The 16,131-nt window shown below is 46.4% G+C and overlaps 1 protein-coding gene across 5 annotated transcripts in view; it reads right to left on the bottom strand.

The window, feature by feature from the left end:
* ANKRD17 (ankyrin repeat domain 17) overlaps positions 1 to 16,131 on the bottom strand; it is a 95,497-nt gene that overhangs the window by 67,727 nt on the left and 11,639 nt on the right. Inside the window, exon 1 of one of the 5 annotated variants that reach the window (XM_064149682.1) lies at positions 4,911 to 4,999. The exons of the other annotated variants lie outside the window; for them this stretch is intronic. Within the exon in view, the coding sequence (XP_064005752.1) occupies positions 4,911 to 4,943 (33 nt within the window). The 5' untranslated portion in view covers positions 4,944 to 4,999. Of the gene's footprint in view, positions 1 to 4,910; positions 5,000 to 16,131 lie in introns of those variants that run through there. 5 annotated transcript variants of the gene reach the window in all.

Below are 16,131 nucleotides of genomic sequence, written 5' to 3'. Positions count from 1 at the left end.
TACTGACTGCCACAAGTGCATGACTAACAAAAGAGAAGCTCCCACCTAGCCTTTGGGAGAACACAGATCCTGATAAAAAGGGCACTTCTGCTTCAGAACATCAGGCAACAGCACAACATCACAGCAAGCAAGAGGCCAGCTCTTGAAGTACTCTATGCTGTGTTCTTGCTGCCTTGCCTCCAGCTTCAACAAACCCTGTTTGACATCATTGTTGGGGTCAACCTCACAGACTTAAAGTGGGGATCCTCCTCTTCTTAAGAAGCCTTAACTCAAGATTTCTTCAGAGTGAACTCTATACCTATTACCTTGAACCTAGTTAGGAGCACAAGCTCCCAATGCTCATTACTTGTGGACAGGGAACTAAAGGCAGACCCAGACTTTAGAGCCTTAATAAAATTAACACCACTAGCAGTGGTAATAGTCTTGAAAATAACTAGCAGTAGGTTTGAAAATAACACTCAAAGAGGAAGTTTTTCAGCCAGACAATGTGTGAACAACTGCACTCAATCAGTAGGAAATGCTGGAGCACATCAGTAACCACTGCTGACTTCATCTAGGTGAACTCTTTTAAAGAGGGGAAAAAGAGATAAGAAGTAAAGCAGAAAGATTAGCAAGAGAAACTATGAGAAAGAAAATAGGGAAAGGATTAGCCTGCTTAGGAGCTGGAACGTGGGAAAGCTCCTAATGCCCAGCACAGGAATACTGCAACAGAACCCTGATTTTAATCTTCAGACCAAGAGACTCCTATGTTTATAAATATTAAAAGTCTTGGCCTGTTAGAAAACAATAAATTGCATGGCAGAGGCCTCCCTGATCTCCAAACATGCATTGCAGGCATTACTCTTCTGTTTAATGCCTGCTCTTCCTCCCATTACTGCCTCATCAAGCACCTCTGTGCTCAGGCTGGGCTTGCTCTAGCTCTGCATTAAGCTTCTGGTCACCACACGAGCTCTGCTCCACTGTGCCCACTGGACAACTGAAGGTGTAAGACATGACCCTCTCACCAACATCAAGGGCAGCTACACACCAAGCAGCAAGGTGGGATCTTGGGGCTTATTAAAAGTGTCCCATGGCCCTAGCACAGAATCAGTAAAACCTGCTGCAGTTAGGGAACACTCTCCCGTAGCACACCAAGAACTGAAGGTTTGTGCACAGCAATTTGGAGTCTCAATTTAAGGTAGGTGAGATAATGACCTTCAGCTAGAAAGCTGAAGGGAATTGAGTTTAACTGCACTCAGTAAGTCCATGGAAAAACTGCCCCATGTGGGCTGGCACTCCACTCCCATCTGCTTCTCTGAAGTCAGACACAACCAAGCTTGTGGAGAACCTGAAGGTCAGAAGATGTGGTTGCTTCTCTTGCAAGGTCTCCAAACAACACAGGGAATAGGAATGTATCCCATAAGCTTCCTAAGTGGATTTCTGTGCCCTTAGTCCAAACTGAGCACAACACCACAGACCATATCTGTTAGCACAAAATGTGCCTCCTCTCCTCCCAACCCAGAAAATGCTTCTCTTGACTAGCTCAAGCATCAAAACCACAGCTGCAGGTTTATGGCTCTCTTTGAATGCCACACCAAGGTCTCCTGAAGCATAATTGCTCCTTCACTAGTACATGCTAGCCCAAACCTGCAAGGTTATACCAACAACAAAAGCTTTGCTGCCAGCTAGGTCACCCATCAACACACAAGCCTGGCCAAGTTACACCTATCAGAAGAACCAAATGAGCAGAAGCTGACTGCAGATTAAGCCTCTGGTGCTACCATTTTCTTCAGCTGCATTTCCACAAAGCACATCCAGCTCCAGATTCCAGTAAAAGAGCCACGAGAATGCCCATCTCCAGCTGACAGCAGCAAAGCCAGCTGAAGATCTGCATTAAGGACACCTCCTTTGAAGGTGGTGCAAGCACAGGGCAGCCAGGACGCCGCGTGAAATCCTCTAGGCCGGTGGCCATCTCTGCCTGCAGCTGCATTAAGCATGCTGAAGAATTATTTCAGTTTTACCCTCTGCTAGGAGAGGACTGGGGAAAATTATTTCCACCAGAGTGCTGCAACCTCAGTAATGAAACAAGCAGAGACTCTGCTTTCACCTCATCTTACTTCTTCCTCTCCCCAAGGAAGCAGCCTTCACAATAGGGCAAGCTAGATGATGTCGACAGTGAGTTACTGGATTGCTCTCTACCTTAACTCACAAGTGGTTTGTGCCCCAGAAGCATCCACTCACCTCTTGCAGTCAGGAACTCAAACACAAGCTCAGCCTCAGTCTCTACATTACCTCAACAAGCATGTTACAAACCCCCACTTTTTTTTTCACCCCTTTTAAATTATAACTAACTTAGAAGATATTCTTCAAACAGGAAGAGGAGAGATTGAGACTGGAGATTATGAAGAAATTCTTAACAGTGAGCGTGGGGGGGACACTGGAACAGGTTGTCCAGGTTGGTTGTGGATGTCCTCTCACTGGAAGTGTCCAAGGTTAGGTTGGATAAAGGCTTGAGCAATGTGGTCTAGGAGGTATCCCTGCTCAGGGTCTCAGAGGTATCCCTGCAGGAGGGCTGGATCTGGATGACCTTTAAGGTCCCTTCCAACCCAACCCATTCTGTGATTCTATGAACTCATTTCACATATTCACAAGCTCAGAGGATGTTAGCAGTTGGAAGGGACCCAAAAGGATCAATTGAGTCCAACACTCCTGCCAGAGCAGGATCATAATCTAGCTCAGGTCACAGAGGAATGCATCCAGACAGGCCTTGAAAGGCTCCAGAGAAGGAGACTCCACAGCCTCTCTGGGGAGCCTGTTCCAGTGCTCTGTGACCCTTACAGGAAAGAAGTTCCCCCTTGTGTTGAAGTGGAATCTCCTGTGATGCAGCTCTTTGTCCTATCCCAGGGAGCAAATGAGCAGAGCTTCAGCCCTCAGATATTTACAGACATTTATTAAATCCCTTCTCAGTCTTCTCTTCTTCAGACTCAACAATATTATGGAGCTGCAGATGACAACTGCAGTTAAAACGAAAGAATGAATTATCTGTCAGATGGCAGAAAGCTCACCTCACTTCTGGTCTTCCTATCTCACAGAGAAAATCATCCACATGGATACTGGTGAAAAAAAAGTCTTCTTCACACATCTGTACCAGTGTCTTACTGGTTAGTAAGTTGTGTTAATGCTCTGGATGCAATTATGTTAAACAGTTCAAAGGCTCATGAGGAAGGGGACATCAGCCTCCTTCTCTGGAGACTTTTGAGGCCCATCTGGACATGTTTCTGTTTGACCTGCCCTAGGTGATGCTGCCCTGGCAGGGAGGTTGGACTGGTTATCACCAGAGGACCCTTCCAACCCCTGCTATTCTGTGAGTCTACAACTTAGAATGTTACAGCAATCTAAGTATGGCCATGAAGAAAACCAATCTCCAGGCCAAACACCACTGGAAGCATTTTTTGGGGTGAATAGCAGCAGGTTCTTGTAACAATGAAGAACACACACAAATATTCTCCGAAGTCACTTGCCAATGTAATCACTGTTTTGCTTGCAAGGCTATGAAACCCACAAGAAAGAATCACAGAATCATAGACTCAAGCAGGTTGGAAGAGACCTCCAAGCTCAGCCAGTCCAACCTAGCATCCAGCCCTACCCAACCAACCAGACCATGGCACTAAGTGCCTCAGCCAGGCTTTGCTTCAACACCTCCAGGGATGGCGACTCCACCACCTCCCTGGGCAGCCCATTCCAATGCCAATCACACTCTGCCAACAACTTCCTCAGAACATCCAGCCTAGACCTCCCCTGGCACAGCTTGAGACTGTGTCCCTTTCTTCTGTTGCTGCTTGCCTGGCAGAAGAGCCCAACCCCACCTGGCTACAGCCTCCTTCAGGGAGTTGTAGACAGCAATGAGGTCTGCTCTGAGCCTCCTCTTCTGCAGGCTGCACACCCCCAGCTCCCTCAGCCTCTCCTCACAGGGCTGTGCTCCAGGCCCCTCAACAGCTTTGTCACCCTTCTCTGGACACCTTCCAGCACCTCAACATCTCTCTTGAATTGAGGAGCCCAGAACTGGACACAGGACTCAAGATGTGGCAACAAAAAGAGCTATTTCCTTCGACTATTGGTGCAAGTAAGACCTTGAGTGACCTAAGCTAGTAGGAGGTGTCCCTGCCTATGGCAGGGTCTTGGAACTGGATGATCTTTAAGGTCCTTTCCAACACAAACCATTCGATGAATTGACAAAAACCTAATCTGGACTAGAAATCCGTGTCCCTTTGAGCAAAAGTTCCACTCCATGACTCCTAGGCAGGCCTTTCCTTTGGCTGAAAAGAGCAGTTTTGAGTGTCACTCCTGAGAAGGGAAAATGTCATTTATTTCATAACGCAGAGGAATCAAAGCAAGGCTGTGCTGGAGGCGGCTGGGAGCTGGGCAGCAGCAAACCCACAAGGCCGACATGGACCTGGGGCAAGAAACCGGCAAAAAGGGCAATGAGCAGCAGCAGGCAGGCGCTGTGCGGCGGGGCTGAGGCTGGGCAGCCTCACTGCAGTGTCAGCCCCGGGCACCGGGATCCAGAAGGCACCGAGGGCTCCCACAGCGCCCTGCAGGGCGCGGGCGGCCTCTCTTCTCCCCTCGCCAACACCGCTCCGGTAGCCGTTTCCCCGCCGAGCACACAAACCCAGCCCGGCCAGGCCTCTCGCCGCCGTGCCGGGAGGAGGCCCGGCCCCGACCTAGGCCCCGAGTGCGCGGCCGCGGCCAGCGCCAGCCCCCACCGGGGCTCGCTTACCCCGAGCGGCAGCCGGGAGCGGACGGCAGCGCTCCCGGCAGGGCTCCGTCTGGGTGCGCTCACGGTCGGGTGCTTCCTCGGGGCTCGGCGCCGCCGCCTCTTCCCCCGCCGACCCCGCGCCCCCCTTTGTTCTGCGGCCCCGGCCCGGCCCTACCTCCAGGATGTCCTCCAGCACGTACGCCTCCATGGCGGCCCCGCCGCCTGCGCCCGGCCTCACCGCCCCGCCATGCCCCCTCCCCTGCCGCCCTCCGCCGGCGCGGACGGACGGACGGACGCGCTGCCGGCAGCCGCACGCTCGCTCCCCCCCGCTGTCAGCAGGGGAAGAGGAAATGGAGCGTTCCACCCTGCGCGGGGCGGGCACCTACCAACGCGGGGCGGGGGGCGCTGGGCACTGCCTGCCGCGGAAACGGAGAGAAAGAGGGGAAAAAAATATTAAAGGAAAAGGAAAAAAATATTTTTTAAAACAATGAAGAAAAATAAGAAATGGAGGAAGAAAAAAAAATAAATATTGAAAAGAGAGAAAGAATGCGGGGGGGGGGGGGGGGGGGGGGAGGGGAAGAGAGACTCCAGGGAGACAAGATAATCTGGGGAGGGGGAAAAAGGGATCCAGAGGGAAAAATGAAAAAAGAAATAAATCCAGGAAAATAGACATAATTGAATCCAAAGGGTGGGAAAAATCCAGGAAAAGAAGAAAAAAGGAAAAGAAAAAAAGAAAGAGAGGAAAAAAAAGAGGGAATAAAAAATAAAAGGAAGTGAAATCTTGGCAATCTGAAGCTAAATCATCAAGAAGATTCATAGAAGTTGTAGAATCATAGCATTGTTTTGGTTGGAAAAGACCTCCAAGATCACCGAGTCCAAACATTGACCTAGCACCACCATGGCCATTAAAGTCTTAGCTGCATGAGAGAAATGAATCACTCGGACACCTACAGCCAGAGTTTGCTTTCCGTTGGAAAGTGTTCGTGCAAGGAATCAGAGGACAGAATTCCACGGCTCCTGTGCAGCAGTGCTTGTAGGTCAGCATTGCTAATACCCTTAGCAACCCCTCGCCATTGATCATGAAGCCAAGCAGCTCCACACAAATCTCAGCCCAAGCCCTGCCAACGTGAAGGATTTCTTTGTACATAGAAGAACACCGAAGCAGCCACCACCTCCCACACACCACTCCTGCCTCCAGTCTCCCCAGCAGCGCAGAGGATGAGGAGATACCGTTTAGCACACCAAAACCAGCAGAGAACACACGGCTTAGCACTCCCATGTGACAACACCCCAAACGTTTTCAAATGGGAAGACAGCCTAGCAAGGGAACAAAAGAGGTTGTCTGTCCCACACAAAGCAAACCCAACAGCATCATTCGCCTCCACGGTCACAAAACAAGCACACAATCTGGAGGACAAGCAGACAGCTCACCGCCAGAGCTGAGCCACTTCCCACCCCACCTGGCAGGCAGAGGAGAGTTCTGTCTGCAGCAACCTCACTTCATTTACAAAACCTCAAGGGAAAAGAATAATCCTGAGTTTCTCGAGGTGTGCTGCACCATGAGGTGTCAGGTGTGAGTGCAAGCAGGGCAGCAAACAAGCCTACCAACTCGATACTCCACCAAGCAAGTCACACTCGGCATTGTTGGTTTGCTTTCACACTCACAATCCCAGTATCCCAACCCGCTTCATGCCACCCTGTTCCCTCACTTCCTCCCCTATCCCAGCTCACCTTCAGCAGCAACTCTGCTGCAGGCACTCATCTGCCAGATTACATCCACTACTTCATTCGGTGCTTCAAAAGAGTTATAGTCTGGAATACCAAATTCCAAAAGACCTGTTCCCAACACTTGAGACGACCAGGAGATTTTCAGTACAAAATGAAGACTTGAAGGGAGGGTTCTGTTCCCTTCCTGCACAGTTCTCCAGGGAGGAAAGCCCTAGATAAACTCTTTAGAGCTCCAGGATTCATTTCTCATACTTCTGTTGTGTGATTTGGGGCTGTAAAACACACATCGAGAAACAGAGCTTGAAGAAGCTTTGCAGAGGTGAACACAAATCCATTTCTTCCTTGCTTTCAAGTCTAGCTCTACAAATTCCTTCAACTAGCTGGTATTTAGGAATGAAAACAACCATGCTATCTTTTGGAACCATCTCAGCTTCTGTCTGAAGTAAGCTCTTGCTTTTCTCTGCAGGCCATGATCTAGACAGCGCTCTCATCTATTACTGTCCACTACTAAAAACAGCCTTTCCTGAGCAAGAGGTCCCTTAAAATAACACAGCTGTCCAAGTCATCCTCATCCATCACATTTCCTTATTACATTTTGAAAGCTCACAGAAATGCTCCCCACATAGAAGGTGGGAGGATAAACACTTGAGGAGACAACCTTAGCCCAGCAATGCTTAAAAATGGAGGGGGAAACATCCAATTTCAAGCCTGTTAGACCAAAGGGAATCCAGGGATGGTGTTCTGTGAAAGCCAAAGCCAGAGATGATACAAACCAGGACTGGTTTAGAGTCCTAGAATGGTAAGGTTTGGAAGGGGCCAGAGCAGGGTCACCTAGGGCAGGTCACACAGGAACACATGCAGGTGAGTTTGGAATGTCTCCAGAGAAGGAGACTCCACAACTTCTCTGGGCAACCTGCTCCAGCACCCCCACAATAAAGAAGGTTCTTCTTCAATTTAAGTGGAACTGTGCTTGTTTGTACCCACTGCCCTTTGTCCTATCTCTGGCCACCACAGAAAGGAGCCCAGCCCTATCCTCTCGACCTTTAGCTATTTATATACATTTATAACATCCCCTCTGTCTTTTTTTTTTCAGGCTGAAGAGCTCCAGGTCTCAGCCTCTTGTAGCATCAAAGTTTTAAGTGAAGATTTCTTTTGGCTTCAGCAATTACTTTTCATGCAAGTGCAGTATTAGTTTACTTTATGCTATGGTCCCCATATAGCACTGGGAACTAAACCTAAGTGGAAAGCATTTGATTTGACAAAGGGAAAAGAAAAGCACCTGCAAGGGCACAGTTGTTCATGCAGGATGAAGGAGTAGGGCTAAGTGCTCAAGAGCCAGTGGACAGTTTAAGAAGGTTCTTCACTTCATCTTCTAACACTACAAAGCCCCAGGAATTCTGAGCTCTGGTTCCATCACTCTGAGCGCAAACTCTCCTACAATTGATCTGAGAGAGATTCTGGCACCCAGAAATGTAAGCATTTGAACAACTGATCAGACAATTCCCACTCTTATATCACAAAAGCACATTGTTATCTATTTCCAGCTGATCAAGCAGTACTGGTCACCAACTGTCCCAAAGCATATAAACACACTCTTTTTTGTATGTGTGTTTTCAGAGCCACAGAGCTCAGCGTCAAGGTTGGGTGGTTTAAACTGCATCCCACGCAGATGCTAACATCTTAATCAGCAAAACCAGGAGGCATGTTGATCACTAAGAAAAACAACTAATTTTGAGGTGAGAAAACAGTTCAAAATAGCCCTTCAATACAGTACAAAGTATCACTTTTGTTATCCTCTTTTAGCATGGCTTTCCCAAGCATTTATCTTCCCAGCAGCAGGCAGAGTCCTTACGAGATGACTTCAGATAGAATCAAAAACTTCCCGAAGCAGCTAAGATCAAAAAGCAGAGTGAGTTTCCAGTCACAATTCTGTGCCATTCCAATTTTCTGCTAAGTGCAGTGTACCAAGAGGCAAAATTTCCCCCAGTGTCACATGAAATGCCTCGAAAACTGAGGCACAGATCATATTTGAACGTGCTGAATGCAACAGGATGCACTTGCAAAGAGAAGACTGACACTTCACATGGGTTAGAGGTAACCCTGACAGCAGAAAACTCAACTAATCCACAAAGGGAAAGCTTCCATCATTACAGCTTTCAAATGAGCAAGTTTACCCTTCCAGAAAACCACGAGACACAGGAGCAAGTGTTTATATGAAGATAGCTTCAAAGACTACTTCAAACCTGTGTCTGAAAGACTTAGCGAGTGGAGGCACCAAGGAACTCAAGCCATTGCAGATGCTGTCTCTGGCTTTGTCACTGGTACCAGGAGAGCACTATTACTGCTCAAGAGGAGAGCAAAACACATGCCTCACACAAGAAATCACCTACAAATTAACCACCAATCCCCACATGTCTTCACCAGTCATCACATGCTGGGGGACAACTTTTTGTAGCCTGGGCTTCCTTTATTCTGTCTTTAGTGGATGCAGATCATCAAAACAATGATTTAAAAGCAGCAATCTCATTAAAAAAAAAACAACTAGGAAGCTGGATCCCTCAAAACCAGATGCAGTTACTGAGGCTGCTCTGTATTAAACTTATCTTAAAGATTAGCACAGCAGGAGAAAAACAAGGGGCAAGAAACCTAAGTTAATTGGGAGACGCTAACGGGTAAACAACTCCAAGTGACACACTACAATTATCCACCACCCAGCAGTCACCTCCTCCTCCTCCTGCTAACACTGGCTTTCAGCTCTGTGTTGGGTCCACTTCTGCCTCTTTTTTAGGGAGTGATGATACTCCTACACACCTTCACTTTGTTGAACTGAGCCAAGTTCTTCCTATCTGCTCTGAAGAGTCAAAACAAGAGTTTTTCACAACCCTCTACAGCTAAGTCAGCCCCAAGTGTTTCCCCAAACAGATATCAAGAGGCCACACACTACTCCAGAGAGAGGCACACATCCTCATCTGTGCACAGGCCTTCCATCACTCCACCACATCAGCAGCTAGTTCAGATAACCACTAAACTTCTCTGCTACTTCTCATATCATCATTTTGGGTTTGGTTCTTTTTGAATACAAGAATCTTATTATATTACCAAAGCATCACTTCTACTTCATATCAGTTCCTCTCAGTTATCACTTGGTGCACTTTGCAAGGTCCCTTAGTTCAACGTCAACATCAAAGAACAGCTTTAACCCCACTGTTTCAGCTTCTCTCTCCAGACAGATCCAAACTCCTTGCCCTTGATCCTCAATGCAGAAAACCCAAGTTAAAAACCCAAGGTCCTGCCCCTCAGCTGCTTTTACTGATTTCACACAGGATGCTTTGCCTTCCTGCAGCAATCCCATCTCCACGGTGATTTAGTGGATTTAAAAGCTAAGAAATCTACTTTATTCCTCTAATTTTTATTCCCAGGGTGGCAGGCTTCAAACCTGATAAAATCTACCATTTTAAAGATATCCTTTTACTCCAATTTCTTTTTACCTCTTTATCCTTTTAATTCAGCCTGAGTATTTCAGACTTCTCTGCCCAAAGCTGGAGTGGAGCAGTCCCTGAGTTTTACAATCACAAGATGCTGCCCATCCTTACAGCCCTTGTTTCAGCTTTGCTACTCCCATAAGGAAGCTTCCAACAGGAATCCACCATGTTTTTTCTTCTGTAACAACTCTCTGACAGCTTTTTTTGACCATCCAAGATTATTTCCCACTCAAACCCTAAGCTTTCTCCCAAGACAGATCTTTCCTTTCTGTCTCCACTTGGCTGCAGGCAGCAGCAGGGCATTCCAGACCCTTCTGCCACATCTAGTGTTTTCTGTTCATTCAGTCTTACTCATTTTGATCAGCATACAAAGCTGGACAGGATGAAGTTATTTTCCTTAAGGAGCCTTCAGATGGTATTCTTGAGACCTAAGCTTTCCACAGCTCCAAGGAAACTAGCATCTTTGAAAGGTGTCTGTACATAACCACCTTTGAAAGTTCCAAGATAAACACATCCTGAGCTTTTTATGTCAACTGGAAAGGCTGCAAAAAACTAAAAAGGTTTGAAGACTGCCTGCTGACAGCAGGCCCTGATGTTTATGACCTGTCTGATGGAATGATGCTGCCCAATTCCCTTCACAGCCCTCCTCAGCAGAAGCTCTATGCTAGCAAAGGAGACTTGGCAGCCTGCAGGAACTATCAAGTTCTGGTAGGATCAGAGAAGGTGACAACTCCATAACCAGGGACCTCTTTTCAAATAGCTATTATCTCCTGCCAGGATCAGTTGGGAGATTTCAGCTTTCACATTGCATTACCATTTCATAGCAGATTTTTCATTCCAGCAATCACTTTCACAACTGAAAAACGTCTGCACCATAGTGCCAGGAAGCTAAGGAATTAAGGATTCACCAACAGCACTCACAAGCTCAAAGCAAAAGCATTCAGCTTGCAGCATCTCTTCCAGGAACTCTGAAGAGAAAGGATGTCAAAAAGCAGCTCTGATACTGCAGCACTGAAGTCAAGCTCTAAATTAATGTCCTTAAATTCTATTAGCAGCCTCTTATCCTCACACCACCAATCTCCACAAGACAAAGTAAGAATATTTGTGAAGTAAGTCTTCATTTGTGCCTAAACAAAACTGACATCTAAATGGAGGCTAGCAAGGGAGCAGCAGTCTGGCAGGGAGTGAGAGAAAAACCCTTCTCAGCAGCAAAGAGCCTCCTTCTCCAGCAAGTGCTTACATCAGCCCTAGTTTGGATGTCAGCTCTGCAAGCACAGAGCAGGGAGGCAAGCAAATATCTTTACTCACCCATAGCACTGCCCTGAAGATGAACTGAACTAGAACATCATTAAAAAGCAACTGTGTCAGGATACATTCCCACAGTTCTGCCCCTATGATTTTTTCTGTGGAGGAACTGCCCAAAGCAAACTCAAATGTAACCAATAATGCTGCATAAGTAAGACAAAATAACACAGTAGAACAGAAGCATTTCCAAAAGGAGTTTCATCAGGTGCACCACTACTGGTAAAAACTTTTGGCTAAGGGGAGTCAAGTGACTACAGGAGAACTTCCTTTAGGTTCTCTGTTGTAAGGAGTCTGTGTTTGCAATGGGTATTGTTAAATTCCAAGCACTTAGTGCAAGAACTTTCAAAGCAGCACAGAAATATGGTTTGGAAACCCAATAAAGATGAGAAACTTGTTCAGCTAAGACAGTAATTTGGGACAGGGAGGCTCCTTCTGCAAACAAAATTAAGATCATTCTCATTCCACGTGAGCTACTGGTGACAGGAAAGCTGTAATGCAAGCAGCCTGTGAGCAGTGCCCAAAGAGTGATCATTTCTCACGTGTAGGAGTCACGTCCAGTCCAACAACATTCACACTAACACCTCTCAAATTCCAGGACAGGTACTCAGCCAAGATATCTTCACCTTAGTATGTGAAAATCTGGGCACAGGGTCAGAAGCATCCTCATTTAAGATATGCTCTGTGCACTCTGATATGCAAGTAGAACATACCTACTTCAGGAGAGCTTGCTCTTGGTTTTCACTCAGTTGATACTGGTATACAAGCTCCCAAACACACAGTCCCTGCTACACCTGCTGTAACACAAGGTATTGTTGGCAGCCTAGGCTAGGCAGCCACAGAACACTGTGACAGGACAAGGGGCAATGGATGTAAACTACAGCACAGCAATTTCCACCTCAACGTGAGGAAGAACTTCTTCACTCTGAAGGTCAGAGAACACTGGAACAGGCTCCTCAGAGCAACTATGGCATCTCCTTCTCTGGAGACTTTCAATACATGTCTGGATGCATTCCTGTGCAACCTGCTCTCCATTCTATGGTCCTGCTCCGGCAGAGGGTTTGGACTTAAAGATCTCCAGAAGTCACTTCCAACCCCTAACAACCTGTGATCTGTGAACAAACAGCACTTCAAGACCCAGTAGCCATAAAAAGGACTGAATGCAACATGCAGGAGGCTAGTTCCTTAGTTCTGGCTCTTCTGAACTTGCATGAACTTGTGTTGTTATGTTGGATATACCCCGAAACTTTTGCAGTGTTTTGAGCCAAAGCACTTTTTGCAGGTACCAGCTGTAAGCCACTCCAAGTTCTGGAATAGCTCAAGTGTAAATGCATTCCCTGTGGAGTTAGGAAGCCTTCAAGTAGAACAAGCTGCTTTCTAGAACAAAGTCTGCTCCCTCCTCTTGAAGTGGCTTTGTCCATCATTTTCTTCTGTGCACAATAATGCAATGAGTTGAACACTGATATCAAGTATTTCCCTGTCACATTCTAACCCAAGATGTCCCTCTGCCTCCCCAGTTGTGAAATAGCTGTTCCAGCAGCTCTACATTCAGATAGGCTGTTTGTAATGAATTGGGACTTGGTTGATAGCAGATCTGTCCTAACTGTTATGGAGACAATCAGGACCCATAAAAATGCACTTCATGATTGTTGCCTTTACAAAGCTCTCAGAGTTACTTAGCTGTCATCTGCAAGTTCATGGACTACACCAGCTTGCAAACCTACTCCATTCACTGCCAGAAACACCAAGCCTGGAATTTAAGAGAAAGCAAGCTGTCAGGAAAGGCTAAGAAAGAAAAACACACAACCTGAACAGAAACAATGGTAGACTTTGTGTTCTCTATATTCTTTTAATCTAATTGTTCTCTTCTTGATCCATCTCAAGCTACTTGGACAATCAAGACAGACTAGGGACCACACAGCAGAACTTTCACTGTTTGTAGCATGGTTTGGGTTAAAAGAAACCTTGAAAATCATCCAATTCCAGCTCCCTGCCATAGGCAGGGTCACCTCCCACTAGCCCAGGATATTCAAGGTCTCAAAACTTCTTCCAAACCAGTAAGGTTGATAAAGTTACAGAAGGCAAAGAGATTTACAACGTACCCTAGGTTTGGCCACACACTGACATGACTAAGCAATGCTGGGGCAGAGCAGCACACAACAGTCCTAAAGCCCAGGAGGAATTAGCATCCATATCAACTTTCATAACAAACCCTGCACTTGGCAGAGCCTTTTCATCAGCTCTTGGCTAAAGAGGGCATATCAAGTCCCAAGGCATGTCCCGAGCTGATACAGCACCTCAGTTCCAGACTCAAAAGAAAAACCACCTAAACAAAAACCCTCCACACAGCTTTCTCCCCCTTTGCACCTACTTTTTAACCACCTTTCAGACACATCACAGGCCACTGATCTGGCTAAACAGAGCGTGGGAGAGCTCAGAGGAATAGATCCCTCCCCACTCTTGGCTTTAAATCAACTCCCTACATTATGCCACCTCACAGTCTAAGTATTTTTGCAGAGCCCAGTTTCACTGCAGGTGCTAAAATGTCTCTAAACCCCCATCTCAGTCCCAAGCCACCAGTGCATGTCCTAGCTTCAAGGTGTCAGTGCACAGTCCCTAGCCTCAAGCCACCAGTGCATTTCAAGTTATTTTGCACAGAAGCAGGTTCCAGAAAAGCCCTTTTCCCAAGCTGAGCACATCAAATTTGCCACTATATTTATCAGTGAGGAGCTGCTGCCTCACAAAAATACCAGCACACTGCTATGCCAACTTTCACTTCTGTTAGAGAGGGAGATGGACGGAAGGCATATGCTCACCCAGCCAGCAGACTGCTAGGTTGGAAAGTGCTCTTTTTCTTTAAACTGGCTTTGTTATTTGTGTCACCACCAGCACACTGATCACAGCTGAGCTTTGTGACTATCCTCTGCTAGCCAGTGCATAAAGTGACTCCTCTGCTGCGCTGCACCAAGTGACGCAGAAGTGGTGATGGTGATACTCGACATGGCAACGTTTGAATTGATCTAACTCAATCCCTCCTTTTCCCCCCCCTGCCCTTTATATGCTGCTTTCAAGAACCTTAAGCACCAGAGACAAAAAGCAGTCAGTGCTGATTTAATCTCCAGAAGGTTTAACGTTTTAAAGCTACACACAAAGAGAAATTCTCATGTGATTCATCTTTCTAAGACTGTGCCAGCCACTACCAACCAGAAGATCCAAAAGGTGGTACCAAGAGGCCTCTTCTGCCTTTTTAATACAAGAATCCTCCCAAATTTGTGCCATTCTTAACTCCAGTCCTCTCAGACAACGCAAGTGTTTCTTTGACAGGCATTTAAATAGTTGAATAGCTCCATCAAAAATGGCAGCCCTCAGCCCTCCTCCCTGCCCAAGTTCCTGGCTCTTCGCTGTGTCAGCACAAGCTCTTGTGCCACCGCCTGATGAACTGGATCAAGGAACTCATCAACTGTAAACACCCTTTTTCTGTTGCTGAGGGGTTTTCAACCAGATCACTTCCCAAGTGGCTGGGAGGACCAATGAATGCCTTTTTTTTTTTGGCAGTGCTGTGTTCAGTGCAACCTTCCTACCAGCCCAATTCTCTCCACTTCAGTGGGATTCATACCCACGCTGACACAGAGGCTGAACAGCACTAAGCATTTGAGGGAGGGGAAAAAAAAAAAAAGCTAAGATCTCATCATTTGAGATCTTAAACTTCATTAAAGCATTGTTCACTATGCTGTGGAGGAGAACAATTCACACCTGCAGAACAGCATCAAAAGGAAAAATTCTGCTGGCAAAGCATTTCAGGACAAGACTTCACAAAAGAGAAGACCTGAAGTTTTGAAATGGTCCAGTAGAGTTGAACTCGATGATCTCAAAGGTCTTTTCCAACCTGGTTAACTCTGTGACAAGAAAATGTGAGAGTCACCAGGTCCCTGGCCAGGCACAGATGGACTATAGGCCTCCTGCCTCTCCCTAAAGTGTTCAGTTCTATTCTTGGGGGGGTGGGGGGGTGTGTGGAAACTGGGAGGTTAAAAACAACCTTCCTCCTCTTATCACTGAATAACTCCCTGCCCTAGAGAGGTTTCAGATGTTCTCCTTCTCCTGAGGCTGGAATCCATAAAACAGTTCCTGCAAGGAAGGACAGATGCAGAGGCTTAGAAACCAGCATTCTTTTTAAATCAGGGCAAGGGGAAACAAACCTAAGGTCCAACACAAGGCAGCTTCCTTAGCTGTACAAAGAAATCTTTTTACTGTGTGAAAGATGTCTTTGATTTTAACCTAAACCTAGGAATCCAGAAACTTCTTGACAGTTTTAAGTTGAAGCTGAGGAGAATGGAGGTCAAACCCCAAAGTGACATTCCAAATAGCAACGTATCATACCACTTAATACTCCAAACTTATTCCTAGCTCTGCTTTCTAGCATCTGAACAGCTGTGGATCTGGACACATTCTTGATGACTAACACCACAAAGACCTAAGATATCAGGGTGGGGCAGGAGGAATAAAAAAATGTAACAAAATCAAGGTTTATTCCAGCCCATTTCCTAGAAGACATCATTCTGCTCCTAAAACTTGAGGATTTAGCTCAAATACAGCAGAGGGAAAAAAAACCACCTGCACGTCAAACACCAGCAATTTCAATTTGTCCAAAACTGCTGTAGGTAACACTAACAAAATCATCATAATTACAACATTCAGCCAAAGAAAAGGCTGCAAGCATCAACAAAGATATATTAAAGACATACTTGGCTTGGTGGCTGCTTTTCAGCCTTCTATACAGCTATAAGCTCACGTGGAAACGAGGTGACACAACAGTTAAGTAATGCCTCCACGTGGCTTTAGCTCCTCAGATAGTTCCAAGCTTAGGACTTGCAGATGAGAGGGAAA

This window comes from Pogoniulus pusillus, chromosome 10 (genome assembly GCF_015220805.1).
Source record: "Pogoniulus pusillus isolate bPogPus1 chromosome 10, bPogPus1.pri, whole genome shotgun sequence".
Lineage (NCBI taxonomy): Eukaryota > Metazoa > Chordata > Aves > Piciformes > Lybiidae > Pogoniulus > Pogoniulus pusillus.
The sequence above is the reverse complement of the archived record's forward strand: the minus strand, read 5'-3'. Positions and strand labels throughout refer to the sequence as shown.